The sequence below is a fragment of the Rattus rattus genome, chromosome 9 (genome assembly GCF_011064425.1).
Source record: "Rattus rattus isolate New Zealand chromosome 9, Rrattus_CSIRO_v1, whole genome shotgun sequence".
Classification (NCBI taxonomy): domain Eukaryota; kingdom Metazoa; phylum Chordata; class Mammalia; order Rodentia; family Muridae; genus Rattus; species Rattus rattus.
This window is the reverse complement of record NC_046162.1, coordinates 64261815-64288057: the sequence shown is the minus strand read 5'-3', so window position 1 is coordinate 64288057 and position 26243 is coordinate 64261815. Positions and strand designations below refer to the sequence as shown.

General features: G+C 47.7%; 1 protein-coding gene across 1 annotated transcript in view; it reads left to right on the top strand.

Moving 5' to 3' along the window:
- Positions 1 to 26243, top strand: part of Rptor (regulatory associated protein of MTOR complex 1) — a 293401-nt gene that overhangs the window by 124240 nt on the left and 142918 nt on the right. The window contains exons 5-6 of the mRNA XM_032914128.1: positions 7410 to 7556; positions 19216 to 19391. Coding sequence (XP_032770019.1) covers positions 7410 to 7556; positions 19216 to 19391 — 323 coding nt within the window. The remainder of the gene's footprint in view (positions 1 to 7409; positions 7557 to 19215; positions 19392 to 26243) is intronic.

The following is a 26243-nucleotide window of genomic DNA, read 5'->3' as shown; positions in this document are numbered from 1 at the left end:
TCATGGTTAAGTAACCATGAGTTCCACAAACAACTTACAGATACTGTTCCTGTGATTGCACGGGCAAACACATGTGCGCATGCACATGCAAACTCATGTAGTTTGTGGGTTTGTTGTGTTTTCCATGACGTCATCACTCTCAGGTATGTAGATGCCACTGCTTTCTCTGGTGTGGAGCAGACAGCTGTAGCTTCTTTTGAAAGACAGATCGTATAGGTTTTAAATGTGCATTTGTTGGAAAAATTTACTTGTGACTTTCATAACTGCATTATTCACACTGACATCGTCGTTTGTTGAAATTGTTACCTTGGGAATACAGGATAGTCCACGACAAAAGCCTTCATTTCATGATGAACTTGACCCTTTCTTTTTAGAATTTCTAGCATCTTGCATTTGCTTATAGTAGTTGAAGGCCATCAGGAAAAATTCTGTTTCTTTAGAGAAAGCCTGGAAACTTCAGGCTTTTTCTTTTCTTTATAAATTTATAAAGAAATTCCTTGGTGCTGAAAGGTATAGTTAACTTTCACCCACATTTTAAACTTTTTAAAAAAATGTTTCAAGAGTCACAAACTCAGCATTTGAAAAACAGTTGCTGCAGCATTGTTCTGATTGCATGAGAAGGGATCTAGGGACTGGGGAGACACTGTGACTAAGCTACCCCATGGCCTCTCCTTGTTCCCCCAGCAGACCTCAGTTTCCCCACTTCTTCCTGCACTCTGGTCTGAAGCTGTGTCCTTTCCTACTCATTTGGGCTTTGCGTTCACATACACAGGTTTAGCCGGCAACCTCATCTCCCTGGGCCCTCCCTCCCCTCTCACTGCTGTCCTTCCTGATGGGTGTTCTGGTCCTGTGCAGCCTTTGCAGGTGCTGTGGTCTGTGTTCGTCACACCTGATGGTATCACTGTATATGTCTTAGATAGCTTGTATATGTCACTGTATATGTCTTAGATAGCTTGTATATATCACTGAATATGTCTTAGATAGCTTGTATATATCACTGTATATGTCTTAGATGCTTGCTTTCTCCATTCTTTCTGAGGGCCCTGAGCTGAGCCTCAGGTACCAAGTACTTGGGTATGTATTAGCCAGTGTATAGGAACCATACTGTAATGAGGTGCTTTAAATATTTAATTGTACAGACTGATTTCACATGGGTTCATTATAACATTTATTGTTCTTGGAATTTCTGGGTATGTGGTTAGAAACACATTCTAATTCTTCTTCGGTTCTATGAGAGCCATGGCAGCTACATACCCCAGCTGTGTTTCATGTAGAGCATATACTTACATGGCACAGTGCATAGAAAAAGGTAACCAGACCCTCAGGAGTTACTGTCCTAGCTTTGTCTCTGTGGCAGGTGCCTCAAACGATCTGCTTGCTTGTTTGGGGCAGAACAGTCCAGCATAGCAGGACCACTGATAGAAGAGACCCATGACCTCATGCCCAGGAGTGAGGGAAAGAGGTCAGGACCACTCTCCCACTGACCAAAGACCAAGGAGCAGGCGTTTAGCATGTAGGCCTCTGGCGAGGGAACAGTCTAGATCCAAACTCTAATAGTTTGAACATGGTAAACCTGTGAACTTGCTCTCCTCCCTCTTGAATAGGCTAAATTCTTCATACTGTAGTGAATCTTACAGCAGATAAAAGGAAGGTGGGGTTGCAGGAAGCTGTTAGGTGATAGGTGATGCTTGAGGAGACAGATGGCTGAGGAATGCTTTCTGTGTCAGGAGGCAATTCTGCTTGTAGATACATCAGAGACGAGGGAGGACAGTCTGTTCATTGGTGGATGAATCATAACAAAGGGGATGATGTAGGAAAATCGCATGTGCTGAGAGCAAGAGCCCTTGACTTGGCAATCCCAAGGAACCCTGCTTTCTCAGAAACATGGGAGCTGAGGAAAGAAGGAAGAGAGGGAATGAAGAAAACAGGCTGCCTTACCGCTGGTGGCATGTGAATCAGCTGCTGTTCAAGCTTATTTCTGGGTGAGGAAGCAGGCTGAGTCCCCAGAGGCACAGGAGGCAGAACACCAGCATACCCCCTACCCCATTATAACTGCTTCTGACATTATCATACTGGATGTTGAGAAAAACACCACCACAGCGTGTTTAACAGGTGTTAAAGAGATCAGTTGGTAGCAATCATTATGGTGTTTCTGTGAGTTTAATGCAATGGCCAAGCCTGGGAGAGGCTACCTAGAGCCCCACGTCATCCTCTGCCTACCCACTGTCCACAGACATACCTGGGAGAAGTTTGAGAAGTGTGATGTGGTGGGATGTACGGGCTTCAACAGCCATCTCAGGCATTTGAGGGGCAGTGGCATCTCTGGGGTTAACACTCTTTAGTGGCATGATGGCACGCCTTTGCTGCATGTCAAAGCCACTGTTACGTGTGTCCCTTTTGCCTGTCCCGGGTGCACCAATGGGGGTGCCACTGTGCTGTCCTGACTGTCCCATTTAGTCCATGTACTTCACCAAGCTAGATCTCTCTTCCCCACCATTCACTCCCATGCAGTTCTGCTGGCCCTCCTGGGGTGGCCAGTTGGTCTTCTGTGCCTTGCTGTCTGCTCATTGCTGTGGCAGTGCCAGGCACAGGAGGTGCTTGGCATTGCCATTGCTCCATAGCAGATCAGAGCCTAGCTTCACTCTTCCCAGAAGTCTTACAGTGGTACAGTGCATATGCTCCTGGGGCCGGCCCTTTCAGAGGTTGACCTGGCCTTTTGGGAGGTAGTCTCTGCACTGCTGTGGGCCGAGCTTTTTCCTGCTATAGCTGCTGTTATAGTTGACACAGTGTGCAGTGACAGTCTGATAAAGCAAGTGGTCTTTCCCTCTTGTGTTTAATAGAATCTGTCAGAGAAAGTGGATTTTAGTGAATACGTTATGTAAACCCATTTCTAGCTCTTTGATTAGGGCTTCCCTGCTCTTTCAGTGCAGGTGGGCATGAAGCCAGTGCTCGTACCCCGTATCTGTTCCTCAGTCTCTGCTTCCTGGGGCCTCTGACTGCTGTGCTCGGCTACCGCCTGCCGTGGAGTGCTCGGGAACAGGCGTGTTCCCAAGGAATACTCAGCTCCTTTGGTTTGGTTCCTGCTGCTACTAGGTGTCGGTCCCCTGTGCCAAGGCTGTGCTTGCAGCTGCACTTGGCTGGTTTGCAGGGCCCTAATTCTGGCCTGGAGCTTGACAAACCCTTGGCAATCTTTTTGAGATGGGTTTTGGGAGCCCATGAGCTTGTTAGTGAGGATTAGCTCTCAAAGGTCATTCTCCTCATGGTGATTTAATAGAGTGGGCTCTGCTGTCCCAGGGGACCACAGCCTTCTGATTATGTTGTCTCACTAAACCATACAGCTAATGGTTTTGATGAGATTGTCCCCTCTTTCAGCTGAGAAGTTTTCCTTAAGTGGCATTCAGCAACATCTGCAGATCCTTTGGACGGTCAGGGCTAAATGGTTCTGGTCTGGGTTGATTAAAGCCAGGGATGCTGCTGTACATGGTGCAGTGCACACTTCTGTGCAGTGTATGGATGTGGAGAAATGTCACTGTGGTGACAGACCACTGAGGAATCTGCTTCTAGGCCTTAGGTGTGTGGCGTATTTAAGCTGCCCACTGTGGGAGGCACCTGTGTGGGTGGGATACAGTAGAAGTCCTCCGTAACTAAAGGCGCAGGGCCAATGAGCACCAAGTTCTAGGGTGTGTTCCATGCTGCCTTGTGGGTGGGTACCAGCTCTTAGGGAGCCCTTATAGGAGAAGGCTCTTAGGATCTGGGTGGTGCCCTTACCTTGCTGTTGCATCGTGGAAGATGGGAGGGGAGATGGGTTATTAAGGGTTTCCCTAATATGTCTGATCTTCATTACTTCAGTAAATCAATACTTAGTAACTTGATGATTTAGAAATGTAAATGCAACTTTGCATTTGGGCAAATGTAAAGAACAGACTCATTCATTTCATGTTTGTTTGCTGGTTGTGGGATGTGTGGGCTGGCACCTGGAACACAACATAGGTGACAGTGTCTCTGGCCATCCATCAGCAGCTGCACAGACCTGGTGAGCTGCATTCATTCCTCTTGGGGCCTACAGTGTGTGTGATGTGTGAACAGCTGACTCGGGTTGCAGTGGTCCTCACTGCTGCTGTTGTGCTCTGCACGGTACAGGGTCACTTTTAGTCCCTAGGCAGCCAGAACTGGGGAGACCTTTCCAGCGTCACCAATGAGGAACATTTCCCCATGTTCATATACTGCAGCTTGGGAAGGACGTAGAAGCCAATCACTCAGATCCCAAGGCATGCCCACTTCCTCCCTTGCAGTGGTCTGTGTGCATCCTGCCTGGTAAAGAGTCTTACAGGACATCTATATAAAAGGAGTGGCTGTGATGTGTCCTTCCTGAACACAGAGCCTGCCACAGGATGGGGACTGTCCTTTATTCAGTCAGCTCATCCATCAGTGTTGTAGCTACTTCATTGTCTGGGTGTGCAGAGCAGTGCTGACATGGCCAGGTGAACTACCTCACATCTACAACTCTTACTTTGACACACAGTGTGTGTGTGTGTGTGTGTGTGTGTGCGCACACACACACACACGCATGTGTGAATGATGCTCTGAAGTTTATATTTGAAAGTCATTAGGAGGCCACCCATACATACCTTTTCATGTGACTATAAAGACACATTCTACTTATCATGGGGCACAGCACTCACTAGAGTAAGGGAGAGTGAGCTCTCTTCTGCCTCTTAGGTTGGATTGTCTGTTGGTTTGTTTTTGTTTGGCCACCCAGTCTTGATGTGTTGGCTAGTCTAAGTTCCTGGGCTCGTGTAGTCCTTCTGCCTCAGCCTCTTAAGTAGCTAGGACCACAGGCTTTGCCTCCCTGTCTGGCTTGTTTATTGACTCTCTTATGAGAGCTCTGTGAGGATCCAGGTAATCTAGTCTAAGTTCCTGGGCTCGTGTAGTCCTTCTGCCTCAGCCTCTTAAGTAGCTAGGACCACAGGCTTTGCCTCCCTGTCTGGCTTGTTTATTGACTCTCTTATGAGAGCTCTGTGAGGATCCAGGTAATCTGTAGGTTAAGTGGGTGTCTTTATTTGGGGCCTGGGCTTTTCAGCCTAGTGTTGGCCTCCTTTGATTCTTGTCCTATAAGACTGGCCAGGATCTAGGTCCCAAGGTGAGCACTAAGGACACTTGTGGTTGGGATGGGGGACGTTGAACTCTAGTCACGTGTCACTGGGCAGCAAAGGAAACATGGTGTGTCTTCACTCAGGGTTCTCCTTCATAGAAGGGCAGAAAACAGACACCAGGCCACAGTTGGGTCAGTCTTATTAGTACAAACTCCAAACACCCTTCAGTGTTCCCTGTACAAATGCTAGAGTTCCTGTAGAGACATGTGGAAGCTGACAAATGGGATAGAGTTTTTTGCCTTTTTTTTTTTTCCCTGTTTTTTTGAGACAGGGTTTCTCTGTGTAGCCCTGGCTGCCCTGGAACCCGGCTGGCCTCTACTCAGAGATCCTCCTGCCTCTGCCTTCTTAGTGCTGGGATTAAAGGTGTGCATCTCTATCCATGGTTGGAGATTTTTAAAGTTTGATCAGTACTAACAAATCGTCTTCCAAAATATTTTATTAATTTCTACTCCCACCAACACTTAAGTTCAACACATCTCTGTCATCATGAAGCATTATTTATTTATTTTTTTGTCTTTCTTTTTATTCTTCTGAAGAAAATCGGATGGAATTGTGTAGGTTGGTGGATAAATTGACCCTCTCTTTTCTGACTGACTGGTGCACGGCCCTTCCTAATCACCACCATTCATGTGTGCTGTGTGTTTTGTTTGCTGCTGTTCTGACCTTTGCTGGTCAGAGCAGAAGGAGCTCATACTCACCTTCTAAACACGAGTCTGTTGTCAGTTCTGTCACGCCTCCTTCCTTCTGAAGCTGCCAGTCATGAATGTGTGTTTATATCTCATTTCTTTTAGACGTCCAGATTTTGTGATTTGTTTAAGGTTTTTCTTGCATCTCAGTAAATAAAAATATTCTGTGTTTACACATTGTAAATTCTCTGGTTTTTTTGGTACAGCGTCTGTGTGGCAGTATCAAATGGTTAGTTAGACTTTCCAGCCTCACCCACTGAGTCATTCATCCGTTCTTTACTGATTTAAAATGCCATTTCATCACAGTTATATATGTGGGTCTATTTCTGGGCCTTTCCTCTGTTGATTTGTTTGTCTTGCCCTCAATAATACCAGCTTGTAATTACATAAATTTATAGCCTTTCTAATATCTGGTAGTGCGAATCTCTATTCATTATTCTTTATTAAACTTTCTTTTTTCTAATTTTGTGATTTCTCTTCTGCACTTACTTTAGAATCCGCTTGTCAAATTCCATTAGAAGAAAAACCCCTCGGGCATCTTGATGGGGCTGGCATTGCTGTATAGAGCCATTATCTGGGAACTGGTGTCTTTAGAATCCTTCTGGGGGCGTTTGTTTAGAGAGAACATTTCCAGGTGTTCTGTCTCCGAGTACTGGGCTTGTAAGCAGCCTGCCAAGTGAGGACAGACAGCCTGCCAAGTGAGGACAGCAAGACTGTAGAAGAGCCAGGACCGGATAGAGTGTGGTCCTCATCAGAGCCACAGATGGCCGCCTGGACACTCCCTTTCTGCAGTCCTTCTTTGGCCTTCTTCTCTTGAGCTATAGGCACCCCAGGGTCAGTGTTTTGTGGCTCAGCTGCTAGGAGCCAACTGTCTGGGTCAACACTTACACTGCTGATGTCCAGGCAAGGGTGGGGGTGTGTGTGCAGGCTGGCCTTTTCTTCTGTTGTGTTGATTTGTTTTGGAATAATTGCTTTAAAATATTGGCTTAAAAGAGGATTTTAGGCATTTCTTTAGGCTTGAATTTTCTCTCCTCTTACCCATCAGCAGTCAGGGAAGCAGAACAGTATGTCCAGAAAAGCGTGTCTCTCTGTCACCTAGTGCTAATGTCACTGTTCTGTGATCAGCACAAACACTGTGCAGAGCCACACCCACTTAGGGAGTCTCCCACTTCAGGGGCAGCAAGGAAAGCTCGTGAATCTGAACTCAACTCCTCAGAGCCCATCTGTGTCACACAAGCAGAGCAGCCACAGAAAAGGGGCCCTAGGAGTGTACACATGCCATGGGCTAAAGGAAGCCCTCTAAAGTGGACTGTCTCGGTGTGGGGAGCAGTTGGATCCAGTGTAAATAGGCTGCTCACATGAACTTTAACAGCTCCTTCCCTGTGGCACTGCTGGACTAAGATGTCACAGCAACAGGGGTAAAATTCAGTGTGTGGTTCTATATGGCCAGTGAGGAATCTCTGCGTACAGACTGACACCCGGCCCTACCGTCTCCAGTGTGCAGGTGCTTGTCAGCCCACGAGTTCATGACATGCATGTATAACCCATGCAACCTGTGCTTGTTTTCCAGAACTACACTCAGTACATCCCACTGTCCATATATGACCTGCAGACGTGGATGGGCAGCCCATCCATCTTTGTCTACGACTGCTCCAATGCCGGCCTCATCGTCAAGTCCTTCAAACAGTTCGCACTGCAGAGGGAGCAGGAACTAGAGGTGAGGTGCTCAGAAGCCAGCAGTGTGTGTGTGTGTGTGTGTGTGTGTGTGTGTGTGTGTGTGTGTGTGTGTGTGTGTGTGTGTGCAATATGCTGCAGAGAGATTGGGAAATGGAATCTCTGTGTGATGAGAGTTTTCATGTGTTTAGGCCGTACTGTGATGTTCAGTGAGATAGAGCTAGGGAGATGCTTCCTCACCCAGGACAAATGGAGCCCGTTGTACTGGGTGTCATTTTCAGTATGATCATCAGATGGTGACCTCAGCAGGAAGACTTGTGCATGGATGGCCTTGCTCTCTGTGGCTGGGTTAAACTGCCACAGACGCATTGGTTGTCAGGAAAGTGGGCGCCTTGCCTCCATTCTAGTCTTAGTTTCCACGGGTGACTTTTGTTATTGTTCCTGTTTTTTGTTTTTTTTAAGTTTGTGTTTTTTAACTCAAACCACCAAGCTAAATGGTAAAATCAAAACAGCTGCTAGGCAGGTTCATTGTCAGAAATCAGAGAGTCTGGGAGCAGCTTGGATAATGAAGTGGTAGTTTGCCCGGTTGTTTTAATTAATATTTGATGGTTAAATTAAACAGTGAGTTCTAAAGAGAAATTGAAGAGGCAGTTTCAATTAAGAGGCCTCCATCCAGTGGGCTGCACAGAAGCACTAGTGGAAGCACTCTGTGCCTCTGGGGGCTCATGAATCCTGATTGGCTGCAGCACAGGAAATTCTCAATCCAAGAACGAAAAATGGCCTTCACTGTGTTTCCGCCGGCCTCTTTGAGTCTGTTCAGTTTTAATGTGTTTGTTATGTTTTTCACATTTCATCAGAAGAGAGCACTGAAGGCAACGAAATTTGAAATCCTCTTTAGTAGATCTTAACGTTAACATGCCTCCTGTTTAATATCACATGTATAACTTAGGCCTTGTGTGGACCCCGCCGGAGAGTGACTGATTAATGTAGCACCCTTTCCTCAGAGGTGAACTGGGCACCACAGCACTGCTCATCGGCCTCTTCATTTTGTATTTGGCAAGAAGAGGAGGGGAAGACCAGGGTTGGTGTTTCCAGCTTAATGTCCTACTCTCAGCTACTTCATCTGAGTTTGTCCACAGTGGGCCAACTTATCAGCTGTAAACATCCCAGTGCCAAGAGGCAATTTGTGTTTCCTGACATCAAGTAAGAAATTTTGGGCCAGGCAGTGGTGGTGCACACCTTTAAGCCCAGTGCTTGATGCAGGCAGATCTCTGTGAGTTTGAAACCAGCCTGATCTACAGAGCAAGTTCAGGACAGCCAAGGCTACACAGAGAAACCCTGTCTTAAAAACCAAAACCAAACAGCCAACAACAAAACACAAAGTCCCCCCTTTATAATGTCAGTAAATGTAGCAAAGCGCGCTCCCCTCCCCCAACTCCCACAGCCCGCCCCTGAGCTGTGGAGGGGAGGTAAGGGTTGGTCAGGCCGTCACGCTGGGTAGTGAAGCCACAGCTCAAGCATCTCTGAACGCCTGCTGGCCAACGCTGTGGTGCTGCTCTGTCAGGACCGTGTGTGTTCTCTCTGTTGTCACGGGTTAATCAGCCACAAACACTATTCATTTCATTAAGTACAGAACGATGATTTACATACATCGTTCTAAACGAAGGGGGGAAAAAGCAGTTTAGTGGGCTTATTCATCATGAAGGAGATATTCCTGACAGGGCACATGGAAGGAGGTGCTGTGTTACGCCGAGTGTTTCCCGAGTAGCCCAGCTTTAGCTTCATTCTCTCTATGGCTGCAGAGTAGCTGAGCTTTCTCTTCCACCCTGTCTGTGGTCAGTGTTCACTCAGTCTCTTGCCTAAAACAGCAGAACTAGAGTCACAGAGCTTTATAAAGTTGGCTCCCAGCTATTCCATTAATGTTCCTTAGTCATTCGCCCTCCTGTGCAGAAAGCAGTCCCATGCAACTGCTCAGCTTCCCCACTCAGTGTGGCCCTTCCTGTCTGTGGTGGTGGCACACGCCTTATGATCCCAGCACTGCACTCAGGAGATGCAGACTGCAGGAGGGGGTCTGAGAGCAGCTGGGTTGTATGGGATCTGTTTTCAATGAATAAAGACCTAAACTAACCCAGCCGGCTAGTTTCTTTGTAAACTTGCAGTACATTTTGATACTTTTCGTTGTGCAGTGTGTGAACTGGTAGAAGTTGCTGAGCAATTGGTGTGCGGTAGACTCTGGGACGAAGTATTCTGCTGCTGTTCTGGTTTACAGTTGGAGGGGATGACAACATCGCTGTGCCTCCTGCCTGTCCTTGTGGCTGCCAAGATCCAATTGGGGAATAGATTGGTAGCATGTGGGGGAGGGTAGGAAAGAGAGGAAAATGATTAAATATAACAGCAGAAAGTGGCTGCTTGGACCACAAGCCCCCAAATAATAAGTGTGAACACACACATGAGTGACATAAATTTTAAGGGTTGATTATCTGCCTTCATTTTCTGGCGGTGTAGTGCTTGCCGTGGGACACTGGGGTTTGGTTGCTGTGTGCTTTTCTCACAGAGTAATACTGTAGGTAAAGGAGGCAGCAGCTTCATAACAGCCAGCACGAATTACTGCACAGATTAGAGCTTCCTCAGAGCCAGGAAATGTGCATCTGTCACTCAGGAGTCTTTCCTAGGGATTTTTGTGTGTGTGTGTGTGTGTGTGTGTTTTTAATATCATATCACTTTGTAATTTGAAAATTAAAGAAAAGCTTCAAGTCTCTCTGCTTTCACAATTCTTTTAAAAATAAGTGCTTTAATTTTGACTAAAGTAGCATGTCATTTGTGATGAATAAAATAACCCTTGGCACCACCTTCCAGACAGGGACACTGTCACTAAGGTGCCTTTTTCCCTCCTCTGGCCTAGAGGGCTGTGGCTCCCTGTCTCTTTCCTGAAACACCTATTGTCTTTGCATGAGCTTCTTTTCTTACACAAACCGGAAGCAGAGCTGCCATTGGGGGCTTCTCCTTAAGGATTACTAGACTCAGCAGGGACCAGCAGCACATTGGAGGCAAAAGCAGGGGCATTGCAAGTTCAAGACCTGCCTGGATACATGGTGGGTTCAGAGCCAGCCTGGTGAGACCCATGTTGGGAAAAAAAAAGGTAAATGGGCCAGCAGGTAGCTCAGTAGGTAGTGATGCTTGCCACCAAACCTGACAACTTGTGTTTGAGCTCCAAAACCCATGTGGTTGGAAGGAGTGAGTTAGGAACCAGATAGAGGTCTGATAGCAGAGAAACACATTGCTGGTAGCTGTAATTAATGTTTATTTGAATCTGATGCACACCTAAAACCCTGGTAGTTGATGGATCTGTGTCCCAATTTCCTCTTCCCCTGTCTCCGCTGCTCAGTTGTGGTGCTGTATTTGATTTCTCTGTTTTGTGACCTTGCTGTATTTTTAATATAAATTTTTATTAATTCTTTGTGAATGTCATATGTCTTAGACTTTTATTGCTATGAACAGACACCATGACTAAGGCAACTCTTGTAAGGACAACATTTAACTGGGGCTGGCTTACAGGTTCAGAGGTTTAGTAACCTTTAGTTCAGAGGTTATCAACAAGGTGGGAGCATGGCAGCATCCAGGCAGGCATGGCGCAGGAGGAGCTGAGAGCTCTACATCTTCATCTGAAGCCTGCTAGTGGGAGACTGACTTCCAGGGAGCTAGGAAGAGGGTTTTATAGCTCACACCCACAGTGACACACCCACTCCAACAAGACCACACCTTCCAATAGAGCCACAAGGTCTTCCTTGTTAGCCCCGCCCACTCCATGCTGAACTGTTGCCTGGCTTTGATTTTGTGCAGATCTTGCACAACCACTGCTGCTGTGTGATCATGAGTCACGCCATGGGTCCAGAAGACACCGATTTGTTCACATCCTCCTTGACCTCCGGCTAGGACAGCTTTTCCACCTCCTCTTCCTCCTCTGTGGTCCCTGAGTCTTGGGTCTGAGTGGAGGAGTGATTTAGATGTCCCACTTATGGCCATGCACCCCACTGCACACAGTGCTGTTTGCACTTTGATTTGTGCCTTTCTGTTACTGTCCACAGCACAAAGGAACTAATCCGATGAGGTCTGAGAGCTGCTCTAATTTGTGGGAGCACAGGTATGAACTTAGAAGGGTATGAACATTAGTAGGGTTATAGTAGCAGCCTTGTTGCATTAATGATATCCTTAGCAGGGCCATTCCCAGCCTCAGCAGCTGTGGTCCACACCTTCCATGTCTAAGACTCTGAGCTTCTAGCTTATTTCCTTTCCTTCGTATCTCCCAACTCTTATTTCTGTCATCTGTGATTTTTCTTATAATTATCTCCTGCCCCAGATGTAGTCAGGTCTCTGTGCTTGGTGTATGGAGATTCTGAAACATGACAAATGTCGCTGAGCACAGAGCTGGGTGTGGCCCACCTGAGTTACATCCTGCTCGTCCTGGAGACAGCCTCCTTCCCCTCTACACTAGCCTTCCTCCACTGCTGCTGAGTGCTTGCAGGCTGCTTCAGCTGCCCATAGCTGGCTGTGGCTCTTGGCACCCCTGAGTTGTAGATTCACTTCTTGTCCAAGAGTAGTCCAGGCAGGCACGGAGCAGGCCCAGGAGTTTGTATGGCAGCAGTCTTCCCTGGGTCCAGCATTTGCATTTGGAAAGCTGCTGCAGTGCAAACTCACAATTGGGTTTTAGACAGATTACAGTTTATCTTTTTCACTAATAAGATCTCTAAGGCGAATAATTTACTCCTTGAGTATTGCCTGCGGGAGCCAGATACTTCTTCCTCTCTGCCATCCTCTTGTTGTTCTGAACTGCTGGCTGTGGCCTGCCCACCACAGCTCCAGGCACTTCTTTGTCTCCAGGAGAAGGGCAGGGAGGGAGGGAGGAGTGGTGCTTTCTCCTTCTGCCTCTTGCAGTAGAAAATGAATGCAGGTTTTTCTCTGGAACTGTGGGGTAGGTTACAAAGGGAGACTGGAGTTGGGAATGGCCGTGGATCATCTCACAAGAGATTACATTGCACACACCCGTCATTGTTCTTCCTCTTTAGCCCTGCTACTGGCTGTCTTTACCCTAACTTCACTCTTCCTACCTCAGTGGAGATGTTCCTGAAAATTTGGCCACATTGTAGCCAGGCCAGGAATCCAAAGGGACTCCTGCCTTCATCTGGATAAAACTCAGGGAAGGAAGTCCTGATGCGCACCTTTGGACTGTAAGCAGGACAGCCACGTTGTGAGTAGCTTCTCTGTCCATGGTCTGTGTTCTTTGCCATAGCTGTAGCTCTGGTACCACCAGCTCCCAGTGCAGCTGGGGTGAAATCCATGCAAGGGTTCTCTTTTGTTCTGATGCGTGGATAATTGAGGTGTGGGGACATTTTGTTTTGTATTGCAGAGGCTGCTGCACTAATCTTTGTCCCAGAAGAATGCCATCCTGAGCACCTTCAGGGTGGCTTCAGGGCCAGCACACCTACAGTCCTTGGTGTGCTTGGCTAGAGTTTGAGAATGAAGAGAAGCACTGTCATTTTGGAGGAAGAGCCTTATGCAAGTTTAGCCCCAGTTGTGCTGATGTTCTCTTCTCTGCTGCTGACACTGCCAGGCTTTCCCCATACATCTGCCTGCATGCTGTGCTCCTTTCTGACATTGAGGCCTAACCCTGCAGCACTTGGTCTCTTTCTCCTGTCAGACACAGGCCAGGTTTTGCAATATCATTCGATGTAGATGACCTATCTTCTTTGCTCTCCACTTGGGCACCTTGTTTGTGAACAGAAGTATGTGTTCTCATACCTTGGTCACTGTAACTAGGAATTTTGACAAAAATAATTGATGTCACGATGGCCATTATATTCTCCAAGTATGTATTCCACAGACTGAGAGATGGTCAGGCTCCTTTGCTAAAGCCACAGCAGGGCCAGCATTGTTCTATATGTCACCGTGTTCACCGCTGGGGTGCTATATGTCACCTGAAGGCTCTTTTTCATGTTAATCCAACTGTCCTGTTTCCCACAGTCCTGGTGTTAAGTGGTAGACCCTGTGACTGAGTGCCACAGATCCATCCTCAAGTCACCTCTCAAAGGCATGTTTCCTGCTGGCTGCGTCCTCTGGGCACTTGCTGTATGACAGTCATGGACCAGCCCAGGCATCTGCGGGTCTGGTGCTTTCTGGCACTGATGCCTTGCCTGTCTCTGTCCTGCAAGCTATACTTCAGGTTCTCCATTCTTTTCCTCTGGCACCATTGCTAATCATTCGTAGACAGCAGGGAAATGAGCCAGCATCTGTTATGTGCTGTCTTAATTTTCTCCTGTAATTTACAAGTGATGTTTATTTGTGAGCTTTAACAAGATTCTGTCCATGTTTCTACGTTATCTGCCTCCTCCAGGATGGTTATTTTATTTTGGTTCGTTTTGATCTTAATGTTTCTCACACTGAGTGAGGAGAGATGAACTTGGCCATTGTGTGTTCAGGGTGGGAACTATTCGCTTAAGACCTGATCTGTGGAAGGTGACTGGGCTGCAGCTGCTTGGTCTTCAGTTACTGCACAGAGGCAAACTGGCTCTTCGAGATTCTGAGGGTGAGGGAACCACTGGGGGCTAGGAACAGAGAGCAGTGTGCTGTCCAACATAATGCCTGGCCTGTGTGAGCGCTCAGCGAATGTGCTATCTCATAAAGACTATCACTCCCCAGGGCTTTGTGTAGCTCTGTCTAAGGTGCTGAGCAGAGCTGACAGTTACATCAGTCCAGATCGTGCCACTCTCCCTACCTCAGTGACGATGGTCCTGAAAATTTAGACTTAGTGGTAGCAGCGGAGGGGGTTTATGTACACCACAGATTCTGAGAGAGACCAGTTTGCTTACGAATCAGGTACAGAGATAAGGAAAGAAAGTATTAAAGTTGAGGGGTGGGGCATATCTTTTAGCAGAGGCCCTAGGTCTACCCTTCTGCCGTGTGTAGAGAGGGAGAAGCAGCAGTGTGAGACCTTGTTGGGCAGGGAGGACAGAGCCATCCTTTGGGCCCAGTAGACTGTAGTGCTGGAGTTTGCATGGAGATGTGTGAGCAAGAGTTCTGCATTGGTTTATGGAGTTCCAAGTCTCTTAAGAGACTCACTTGGCTCTGGAAATGTGGGAAAGTTCCTGAGTTGACTGCAGCCATGGAGCGTTCGAAGCTGAAGAAGTGAAGCCAAGACATCATGAAGTTCTCTGTGATGTCAGCCCAGAAATAGTGGGGGGAATGGGGGTGGGAAGAAAACTAATATTCAAAAGTTGGGTGGGAGAGAACACTTGCTGGGAATAGGGATGGTCTGCTGATGGCTTCCTCTGACAGGTCATGGAGGTGAGGGCTGAGGGGACCGTCTAGGCTATGGGCCCTGGGATCAGCAGGGCTACTTCAGTGCCAGATTGAGAGCAGAAAATGTGGGGTGCCCATGGAGGATGTTCAGGGAGCAGAGGAAGGCAGTGAGCTGGGGGCAGTGTAGACTGTGGAGGGGAGGCTCCTTTCTTTTTTTAACACAATTTCTTTAATCTTTATTTTGTTGGTGTACATTTGCAGCATGTGCTTAAAAGCCGATGGAATAAGCTGGCAGACGCAAGAACATAGAGACGCTGCTTACGAGGGTGGTCCTCAAGTTGGTGTGAGAGGGAACAATGACCAAAACATGGGGATAAATTATGGAAAGTGGTCACTAGAGGGGGAAAGACATCAGGTGACAGAGAAGCTGCCATTGGAGGAAAGTGCAAATAGCCCAGACCCCTGTAGAAGGAACACACACACACACACACACACACACACACACACACACACACACACACACACATTTACACACACATGGAGAGCACATTGTGCTGTAATGTCTGTTCAGCAGTGCTGCTGGGCGGGTCCATGTTCATCGTAGCAGAGAGGGAGTAAGTATTTTTCAGGCTGGCCTGTTAGGCTGACCTTTGAGGATTGAGGGGGCACTCCCTCATGTTCAGCTGTCACGTGTCCTTCAGCACTCCCTCCCTCTCCCACTCCCTGAGTTCCTGTCACTCAGAAGGGTTCACAAAGTGTATGACCCCTTGCCAAAGAAAGATGGCCTCATGAGTTACGCTAGGATACAGTGTAAGGCACTGATGGCCTCATGAGTTACGCTAGGACACAGTGTAAGGCACTGATGGCCTCATGAGTTACGCTAGGATACAGTGTAAGGCACTGTGCTCAGGGTAACTGTGGGTTGGTTCGTTCAGATCATCAGAGGACACATGAAGATGCTATGAGTTGTAAGAAAGACCATGGCAGAAAAATGATGACCACCCTAAACTTAGAGCGTGACGTGGCCTGCATAAAGAGGTGGCAAGGAGGAGCTTGGCATGAAGCCAGGCTTTTTGGACAGCCTGAGACAGCAAGCATGCCATTGGCACTGTGTCCTGGACCTAGAACCTAGAACAAGTCACCAGAAATGCTTCAGATCAGCATCTGTTATGTCCAAATAGCTGTGCTTTCTCGCACATGCTCTGTGCAGGGCCTCCAGGAGCCCCAGCTCTAACGGGAAGACATTTGTGATTGTGAGTGTTGTGCTGTGCATCACACACATGGAAGCACTGTGCTGCGGAGTGCCCTGTACAGTGTGACAAGGCTGGACAGTAGCTCCTGGACAGCTCCCTTCCCGGGGGATCGTGACCCTGAGCTGTCCTCGTGACCCTGAGCTGTCCTCTAGAAGCCTACGACGGACAGAGTGGGTGCTAAACTGCCCCTTAATGTCTTCTTATGCTGAGACATGGCTGAGAGCCTCCCACATTACCTTCTCTGTAGTTGTTGATTCAATTCAAGTATGGTTGGGAGTGGAATTTTCTTATCATTTCAAGTAATGTGTTCATGGATTGTGGAATGGTTTGAGAGCATTTAGAAGCTGAAACTGCCAGCACCTAAGTGGCTTTAAAATAACTGGGGCTAAGATCAGAATAATCGTGAGAAACTGGCTGAGCCAGGCTCTGGGCACCTGTTGATGACATCACTGTGTTGCAGTCCACCAGAAGTTGCTTCCACTCCCTTGGCCAAGATTTCAGGGTTTCCGTACACAAACCACTCCATTAAGTTGTTACTGATAGTTGGGTGCATACAGTTATGTGACGTGTGTGTTAAAAGTCTACTTCAGCATGCTCTCCTCAGTGTGTCACATTAGACCTCTGAATGCTAATGAAGCCGGGTGAGTAGCACGAACATCCCCTACCCCAAGTTCTCTCATGTCCAGCTACATACAGAGTGAGGCCCTGTCACCGCAGAAAAGAGGTGCCTGAAGGCACAGCTACTCAGAACGTCACCTCTTTAGATTCTCGAACTTACTGTGCCTTGCCGTGTATGTGGGAAAGACCAGAGCAGTGCTATTTCAGTGGCTGGTTTAAAAGCAAGATACGCAGGTACTGCCCCCTCAGAGTGGCACATGACCTGGGAGCTGGTTGCAGTGAATTGCATCTAAAGATTGTTCTGGTACCTGAGCCTCCCAGTTCCTTAGGAGAAATCCCCTGGGCAGAGGGGATCTCAGGAGCCGTGGTGCTTGTGGGGACGCTCCACCCTATGCCTGCCTGCCTGCCCGGTAATGAGCCGAACATATGCATGCTGCCTTCTGAAGGATTATTCATTAAAGAGCCAATATCTTAGATAAAAATTAAAACTAATGTTTGGAGTAAAACTCATGTGTAAATCAATTTTTTTATTTCCTATATTAGCAAATCTGAAAGAATTGTTCATTGGTTAAATCTTTTGCCTTAAATTTCAATTTTTTTTTTTTTAAAGAAAAATGTCACCGAGTTTAGTTATCCCTAAGGCAGGACTATATGTACTTGATGCAGCTCTCATAGGTGGTGGGTGGGGTCACAGAACACATCTGAGGTTTACTTGCTGTCTGCTCCTAAATGCGGTTCACCTGAGCCCAAGTCCAGGCCTTCCCCTGCTCATAGAGCAGCTCCCTATAGGGGCTTTTTTAGCAAAGGGAAACAGAGAAGTGAATTTAGATTATAGGGCCCTGGTCATTCACTCCAGGCTACTTCCACTGGCCTACTTCCTGTCCAAGGCTTTGAGCCAAACTTCAAGACTCTTCTCTTGCTTCTGTTGACTTCCTGGGTCCTACACAGGAGCAGAGATCATTGTCTCTGCTCCCTCGCAGCCCCTTTACACCAGGCTGCCTATTGGAGAGTCCCTCTGTGCAGCTCTCCCTGCTCCCAAGTGCCTGTCCATGAGGCTGCGGTCTGACGTCTCTGCAGGCTCCAGGGCTCTCACCTGGCCTACACAGGGCCTGAAAACCAGTTTCCTGTTTACTGATAGTTTGCCTATCAGTCTTATCTTACACAGTCAGAGCACAGAACATTATTTTACAGGTGATCTTGCCTTCCTTCTCTCTGCCTTAAGAAAATCTTGGTGATATTATTCAAGCCACTGAACTCTGAACCGTACATTGAAATAGCTCCCATGTGACCAGGGCATATGTAGCTCAGCCAGAGAGTGTTTACCCAGAATGTGTAATAGCCTGGGTTTGATTCCAACTAAAGCAAAATAGTGAGTATTTAACATGGACTAGTTTATGTTTTATAGAGTTTATCACTTATTTCTCTAAAGTGATGCTCTTATTAAATGGCTTATGTCGTTTATAGTTGTGTATACCAGAGTCTGAAGTTTGACTTTGGGCTTAATATTTCTATAGTAGAAGGGGTTATTGGTAAAATATGCCTTTAATGCCCACCGTTTGAGGACTTGAAGGTGACATAAAAAGTGCAGAGCATGCTGCTTCCAACCTTGGTGTCACAGGTGCCTGGCTAGACTCAAGGCTGTCTAGAGCAGTGCTTCTCGACCTGCATGTCCTTAGGTGTGTACATTCAGATTCATAAGAGAAGCAAAATAACAGTTATGGTTGGAGATCATAACAACATGAGGAAGTGTATAAAAGGGTCGCAGCCTTAGGAAGGTTGAGAACCACTGGTCCAGAAGAAATAGTGGACCAAGAAAAGTTCTAAAACCAGTCAGAGCAGGCAGGCATCTGCATCATGTGTAGTCCAGCCTGGCCTTGAACCCCTAGCAGTCATCCTTGCTCAGCCTCCTGAGTGCTCAACTCCAGTCACAGTCTTCAAAGCTTGCTTTCTAATGCTGGAGATGTTTTAAAGTGGAGATAAAACTGACAAGAATGGTGGAGGGAGTGGACGACAGCGTGAGGGAGCCTTGAGAGTGGCCTCAGCCTCACCAGACATGTACTTTCCTTACCTTAAAGAGACAATGCCTAAATCAGTCAAAACCCCCTTATCTCCTTCATGAAGTAAGTGTACATTCTTTGTACATTTAGAGAAATCAGGTATACATGGAAAACCATCATCTAATGTACCTTACTGTGTACATGGTCTGCAGCCTTCCTTTTGTCTCAGTGATGATGGCAGGCACACTCTTATTCTGCTTGAATCTGATGTCTTTTTAGTACTGATGTTATGTGTATCGGGTCATCTTCCCATGCCTTTAAACCCTCCAAAGTAATGTCCTAATAGATTAGGGACTTAATGTTTAAACAAGTTAGCATGGACCGGTGCGGTGAGAACTGGCACCACCTTGGGTGTTGGGGGCTACAGGGAAAGGTTTGTCAGGGCAGAGTCAGTACTGCTGGTGCGTGTTGTTCTTTTTGATGTCCAGTGTGCCCTCCGGGAGTGTCTGCTAAGCCACCGTCTTTCTGTGTCCTTCTGTAGGTAGCTGCAATTAACCCAAACCATCCACTTGCCCAGATGCCCTTGCCTCCCTCAATGAAAAACTGCATCCAGCTGGCAGCCTGTGAGGCCCATGAGCTCCTGCCGATGATCCCTGACCTCCCAGCCGACCTGTTCACATCCTGCCTCACCACTCCCATCAAGATTGCTTTGCGCTGGTAAGTGTCCGATAGTCCAGGTCTCCTTCTTCCCAGGGACCCAGGGCATTATTCTGATCCCAACAGTGACCCTGCGTTCTGATGTCACAGGACCTAGGTATTTGTGTGCATTATGGGGGTGGATGGTGCGCTTTCTCTGGATCTGGTCAGGTGCAGTTTATTGCTGTGGTGTCCAAGATCTGCTTGTGCACATATTTGTTCTCTAAGGAGGAGTAGCCAGGGGAAGTGCTAAGACTAGACTCAGCAGCAAGTACCTGTCACTGGGGAAGAGACAGGCAACTGTGAAAGAAGTCACTACAGTTCAGTCTCTGAGTGCATTCTTAGCAGTGAAAGGAGACCGACTCCTTCACCACCACAGTTCTGAGTCCTGGGCAGTACTCCAAGGACATGTATGAGGTGGACCAGACCCAGCCTGCCTTTGATAGTTCCACGGCTGCTGGCATCCTCAACAAGGGCTATGTGCTCAGCTAGCCACATTGCACGCTAGTCTTTAGTACACACTTTCCCTCATGCTGCTGAAGAGCCTGTATTCATCAGCAGCCTCACGACCATCTGGAGGGTTCGGGTGAGAGCCATGCAGCTGTGCTGACACTCTGCACCCTCTGAGGGATGCCCGCCTGGGTCTTTATCATGTCAGCTTGGCAGCACTGCCTCAGTTTTCAGGTCCTTCCCCAAACTCAGAGAAACTATAGAAAGGTGTAGACCTAGGACTGTGATAGCAGTGTGGTCAGCCCTGGGAAGAAAGACCCTTCTGGGTGACTGCAGCCTGATGTAGGTGGCTTAAAGTTACAGGAGGAAAGTGGCCTCATTGTTTTGTCTTTGCAGCAAAGAACAGGCTTGTCTTCTCACTCTGGTGCAGAGCTTACCCAGGGTTTGAAATAGTCTCTGGGCAGAGCATACCCAGGACACCTTTTATTGGAGGGTTGGGGGCTGCCTTACCTGGAAGAGGTCCACTAAGTATGTGGCTAGACCTAGGCCTGGGTGTTTTCTTTTGTGCCCAGTGGCATAGCCTTGCATGATTGAACTAGATTCCCAAAGAGCATGCCTTTCCTCAAAGTGTTGAGAGAGGCAGAATGAACAAATGTAGGTGAAGCTTACATAAGGGAGGAAATGCGTGAGGTTGCAGGTAGCTAGAAGCAGCATAAGAGGACCAGTGGGGCCTGAGGAGAAAGGAACTGGTTCTGTCCAGTTTGAAGTGAAAGGTCATAGGAAGACTGTTGAGGGCAGATAGATGAGGCACACTGGGAACACAGGGGCAGTGTTTCTGGCGAGGCAGAAAAAGACAGGTAACGCTAGGGGACAGGAAGGAACAAGGCGTCATTGTCATGGCCCACAAAAATTCTTAACAGCGCCTGGACCAGACCGAGCATATCCCTGGAAGAATATAATTCACTCGAAGCCACACTGCTCATGTGTCGTCCGTCCTCTGTCTCCTTTCCTCCTTCTTGTGGAGGCCTTTGGGTTTGTCGGTGCACAAGAGCATTGCTATTTGTCTATGGAACTTGGTGTCTGATCACTGGAAGCTTTAGGAGTGAGTCCACAGACTGTTGTGGGTCTAGCAGTCCCTCCCATATATACTCAGTCTACTTCCTGGAAGCAAAGCATGCTACTCCAGCTGGTCCTGAGTGAGGCTGAGCTGAGCATTATGGGCAGACGTGCAGAGAGACGTGCTGCCTCAGACACCTCGTCTTCCAGCAGAGGAGAGGCTATGTGGCCTTCTGAAATAGGCACTTTATGCAAGATAGAGAAAATATGTACACTTGAAGGTAATTGATGACCAAGCACTGAATGGATTCATGGTACCAGAAGGGCAGATGTATTCCTCTAGACCATGACTAACCAAGTGTTCCTCATAGCAGCTGGCAGTGGAAGTAGAGTGTTCCCATGGTAGGGATTAAGAGGAACAGAGAGTACTGAGACAGGGGTACACTGCCAGAGCACCCTCTACCAGGCTGCAGAGCTTCAGGGGAGGCAGTCACAGTCATTGGTTGGACATTGTTTAGGCTGCAGGGTCAATGAGTGACTTCATCACCCAGGACTGAGGGATAGCTCACAGGGTGTATGTGGGGAATTTGTGGAGAATTGTATTTAAGAACATGATCCAAGTAATGACAAGTAAGGCCATTGGTCCTCGGTAGGGTGTGATCATATCTGGTAGAACAAGCAGGAGGCTATGAAGTGGCTGTGTTTCAGAGCTGCCAGGGCACCGTGGACCCTACAGAGCTGGCTGCATGGCCACTTCCACTTCTGCCTCGGGACTCCCCAGCTTTCCTGGGGGCTTTCTGGGTCCAGGAATGGGTAAGGACACCAGCCCTGTTGTTAGACTGTGTGTCCTGCTGCAGTCAGTTCTCTCGGCAGGTGATTGGATGTGCAAGGAGGGTGAGCAGACATACACAAGTACCTCAGAGCCCGACACCATGCCTGGGCTCACCCATGCCTTCCTGACACATGGCAGTCAGCTCTCAGTGCGGCTGGTCCTACACTGCCTCCTTCACAAATGGGCAAGGGTTGTACCTGCAGGACTGGCAGCCCTAAGGGCTCAACCCTGCCACCAGCCAGAGAATGGGCAGAGAATGGACTTTCTCCACCCAGAGGCATGTCACTGCATAGGTGCCTGACCTCTTTGGACTGAGGGCATAATTAAATGAAGTGAGCATTACGCTTTAGTAGGAAGTACAGTAAAATGAAGTTAGCATAGCTATCATCACATGTCCTTTGAAGCCCTTGTGCTGCAGCTGGGGAGAGTGGTCCTCACAGCCCGCGCCTGAGCACTGGCAGCTCAGGTGAGTATGTCTTTAATCTCAGTGAGGTACTGCAGTGAGTCTAGTACTTTAGAATTAAGGGTCTTTTTTCACTGTAAAGTCAGTTTTGTATTTTCTAATAAAAGTTGAATATATCTTTTCAGAGAATTAGTGAAAAGTTCAAAATGGGAGGGAGTAACCAACATTTTTATCTTCAGAGGATAGCAAGTGTCAACTTTTTGACTTATTGACTCTCAGCCTTTTGTCTCTGTACTAAAAAACTTCTCATCACCTCCCATCACACTCTCCATGTTTAACAAGCTCGCCTGTGCCTTTAGGGCTCAGCGTTGTGATGGTGACGGTTGGCCAGTTCAGAGTTGCTCTCACAGTCTCAGAAGGCCGGTTCCTGAGCAAGGCCAGCTCTTTGGTTAGAAGCCCCAGCTCTGTTGTTGCAGGGTAAAGGAGCTGGGACCAGATGTGACAGGCAGGTGTGGCTGGGCTTCACCAGTGTTATCTATAAGCACTGGGCTGGGTCTGATCTGTAAGCTGGAGTTTGCCAATTTCTGCTGCAGAAACTTGAAACCAGGATTAGGCTGTAAAATGACAGCCATGTTGAGGACAGAGAACGACCTAGGAAGAAAGCGCAGGACTTTTTGCTCCCCCCTTTCCATGATAATATTGAAAGCTCCTGCCCTGGTTATGTATGGGAGGTCACTAAAGAATGCTCCTGTGCTTGGTGAGCAGTGCAGATGCAGCTGAGCCTTGGATCCAAGTCTGCTGTGTCTGTCGGCAGGCGTAGCGATGATTCCTACGTGATGAAGAAGCACTTTATCAGAAGACATTGTTCTGATTTTTTTTTTTTTTTCATTTTGCCTCAGGAAATTTGCCTCTTTCTTATTTTCAGGACTGATTTCAGTAATTCTGAAGTTAACAATTGTAATATTCTCTGTAAGTAATTGCCTTGCCTCCCATATGTATCAGTATAGTGTAAGCATCTAAAACATATATTGTTTTCCTTTAGCTGTTTCTATTTCTTTGATTGAGTGGCATAATACCATTTTAAATTTATTACGGGCATACGTGTGTGCTGCTGAAGTTCTGACTCAGAGGTATTCCGTTTGCTTTGAGACCAGCTGTGAAGAGATTGATGCCTGTTGCACCACGCGGCATACAGTTCCACTGTCTATTAATGAAAATAACAACAGTATTTTGGGTTGGAGTGAGGTCAAGAATTCCTCCCTCCCAGTTAAGCCACTGAGTCTCTGGGAGATCGAGTGCTAACTGTGCGGTGTTGAAGATGTTTGCAGCAGCGGCTGTTCTGCCCCGTCGGTCCTCGCAGGACGGCCTGGCAGGCATCCTGTGTAAGGAGGGTGTGGGGCTTTTTGCCATCGTACCTCATTTCAGATACTGTGGTGTCACTTACTTCATGTTTTCTCTGGAAGACTATTAAGCATAGGGTCAGTAGGAGTTGCTTCTGTATAGTTTTGTGGTATTGAACCCTCTGTCCTTCGAGGAGTCTTTGAGCTCAGCAGCTTTGCTAGAGGATAGACCTCCTGTCCTCCTTTCAGTGCTAAGCTCTTGTTTAGGTTCTGTGGTGTCTAATTAAGAATGACCACTATAGGTTCATATGCTTAAATACTTCATCTACAATTGGTGGAACTTTTAGGGAAGGACTAGGAGGCGTGGCCTTGTTGGAGGAGGTGTGTCACTGTGCGTGGGCTCTGAGGTTTCAGAAGCTCAGGCCATTCCCAGTTAGCTCACTTTGCTATGCAGTTGTGGATCAAGATGTGAGCTCTTGGCTACGGCTCCAGGGCCAGCCTGCCTACTTTCACCATGCTCTCTACCATGCTGGTCATGGATTGAGGAAACCTGAACCCCAAATTAAACATTTTCTTTGATAAGCTGCCTTTGATAAGGCCTTTTGTTCACAGCAATTAAGAATTAACTAAGACGGGGTTGGGGATTTAACTCAGTGGTAGAGCGCTTACCTAGCAAGCGGAAGGCCCTGGGTTTGGTCCCCAGCTCCGAAAAAAAGAAAAAAGAAAAAAAAAAAAAGAATTAACTAAGACAAAGTGCATCTTTGTATGTGTGTATGCATGTGTAGGCATTCATGTGTGTGCATATGGATGTGTGTATGCCAGAAGAGGTGGTGAGATCCCCTTGGAGCTGGAGCTTCAGGAGATTGTGAGCCACCTAACATGGGTGCTGGGATTGAACTTGGGTCCTCTAGGAAAGCAGTCGGTGCTCTCTACAACTGAGCCATCTCTCCTGCCCACTTGTTTAGATTGGTTCGTCTGTCTGTCTGTCTGTCTGTTTTACGAGACAGGGTTTCCCTGTATAGCCCTGGCTATCCTGAACTCCAGGACCAGGGTGGCCTCCAACTCACAGAGATCAGCCTGCCTCTGCTTCCCCAGCGCTGAGAGTAAAGGCATTGGCCACCATTGTCCTGTTTTTGTTAAGATTCTGTGAGAAGGGGACGAGGAGAGGGCATGGGGAGGGGAGAGGGAAAGGAATGAGAAGAAATCCTTGCATCCAGAGGCTGAGACAGAAGAATTGCTGAGTTCGAGGCCAGCTTAGTTTATGTAGTGAGACCCTGTTTCAAAAAAGAAAAATCAAAACAAAATCCAGAAGCACAAACGAAGGCTGTGGTCTGGCTCACCTTCCTTGCAGGGTTGCACTGGTGCCTTTTGACCTTGGTCCTGAAGAGTCTGACCTACAGTCTTCCTATCATCTGGTCCCAGACAGGTCCCAACTGGTTTTTGAGTGGCCCCTGAACCCCCAAACTATAAGATTTTCCATGTGCCTACTCAGAGGATGTTTCTCCCAAGCTCAGCTTTACCCTTTGTGTCCCAGCCTCCATTTTCATTCAGTTAAGATGATAATCACACCACTCTCAGAGAACAGAGTGCTGTGGAAAGTCTGAGTTTAGTCCTAAGAAAAGAATTTGAACGTTTGAGTGTGGCCTTGGCTGCTGACTCCCTCAGTGAGTCTGAACTCCAAGTGTATGAGTCTAGAGGGAACCACGATACAAGCTGGAGACAGAGACTCGTGGATAGAGAGGCATGGGCAGTGGAGGCAGGCTTTAGAGCACAGGCGGGAGTGAGTGTGCTGAGGGGCTTTTGACTGACTGCAGCCATCCCTCCTCTCCCTGGTTGATCCAGCTGCTTTTCTGCGTGGCTCAGAATGAGGATGATTGATAGGGAAAGCAGCACTATGGGTGAAGTTACTCAGGAAACAGAGTGGGACGATGGATTGCCAGTGTGGAGAAAAGGAAGAGTCGAGAAGACAGAGGTGGGTGTGTAGACCTCTCCCAAGGAAAGCAGGTGTCTGTCACCATGTTAGATGGTGCTCTGGGGCATGAAGATGAGTATACAGAAGGAGGCAGGAAGGACCCCACTCCGCCCCAAAAGAGGAATAGAACCTAGGAGTGCAGTCAGGTGACGGCAGAGTGAGCTGCAACAAGAGTGGGTGGCAAGAGGTGCAGCACTCATGAGCCACAAGACAGAAGCACAAAGGCTGAGAAGACAGCGGCCGAAGCCAGGGTCCATGTAGAACCCAGGGTGGCACTGAGGGGGAAAAGTGCTTTACTGTGGAAAAGGAGCAGGAAGGCAGGAGAGGACAGAGGCCTTGACAGTATGAGCTGACACAACAGCAGGCTGAGAGGTGACACCTACAGTCAGACAGACAGGAGGAGCGAAGCCAGGAACTGGGCAGATGCTCCTGATAGACAGTTCAGCAAACGGGCAGTTTAACAACAGGTTAATTACCAGGGTCCGTAGCCGCATACACGGCCTTCCGTGCAACAAAGAATGCACAGTATTCTTGAGCATGTATGGGCCATTTATTGTATAAACTGTGTCTGTACTGCAAGGGAGCCATCTGTAAGCCCAGAGGATCTCCCTTTGTCTTGTGTTCTCCATTCACATGGAGTAGTTGGAACGCAATAATGAAAAGGCAGAGTTGAATGTTGAGAGAGACATACCCTGTGGTAACTTTCTCATTCCATGCCTGAAACTCTAGTTTAAAATTTAATTGATAAAAATTACCCAGAAAGAAAAGGTTGGTATTAAAGAAGAACTGTTTCCTGTTTGACTGGTTTTGTTTGGCTTGT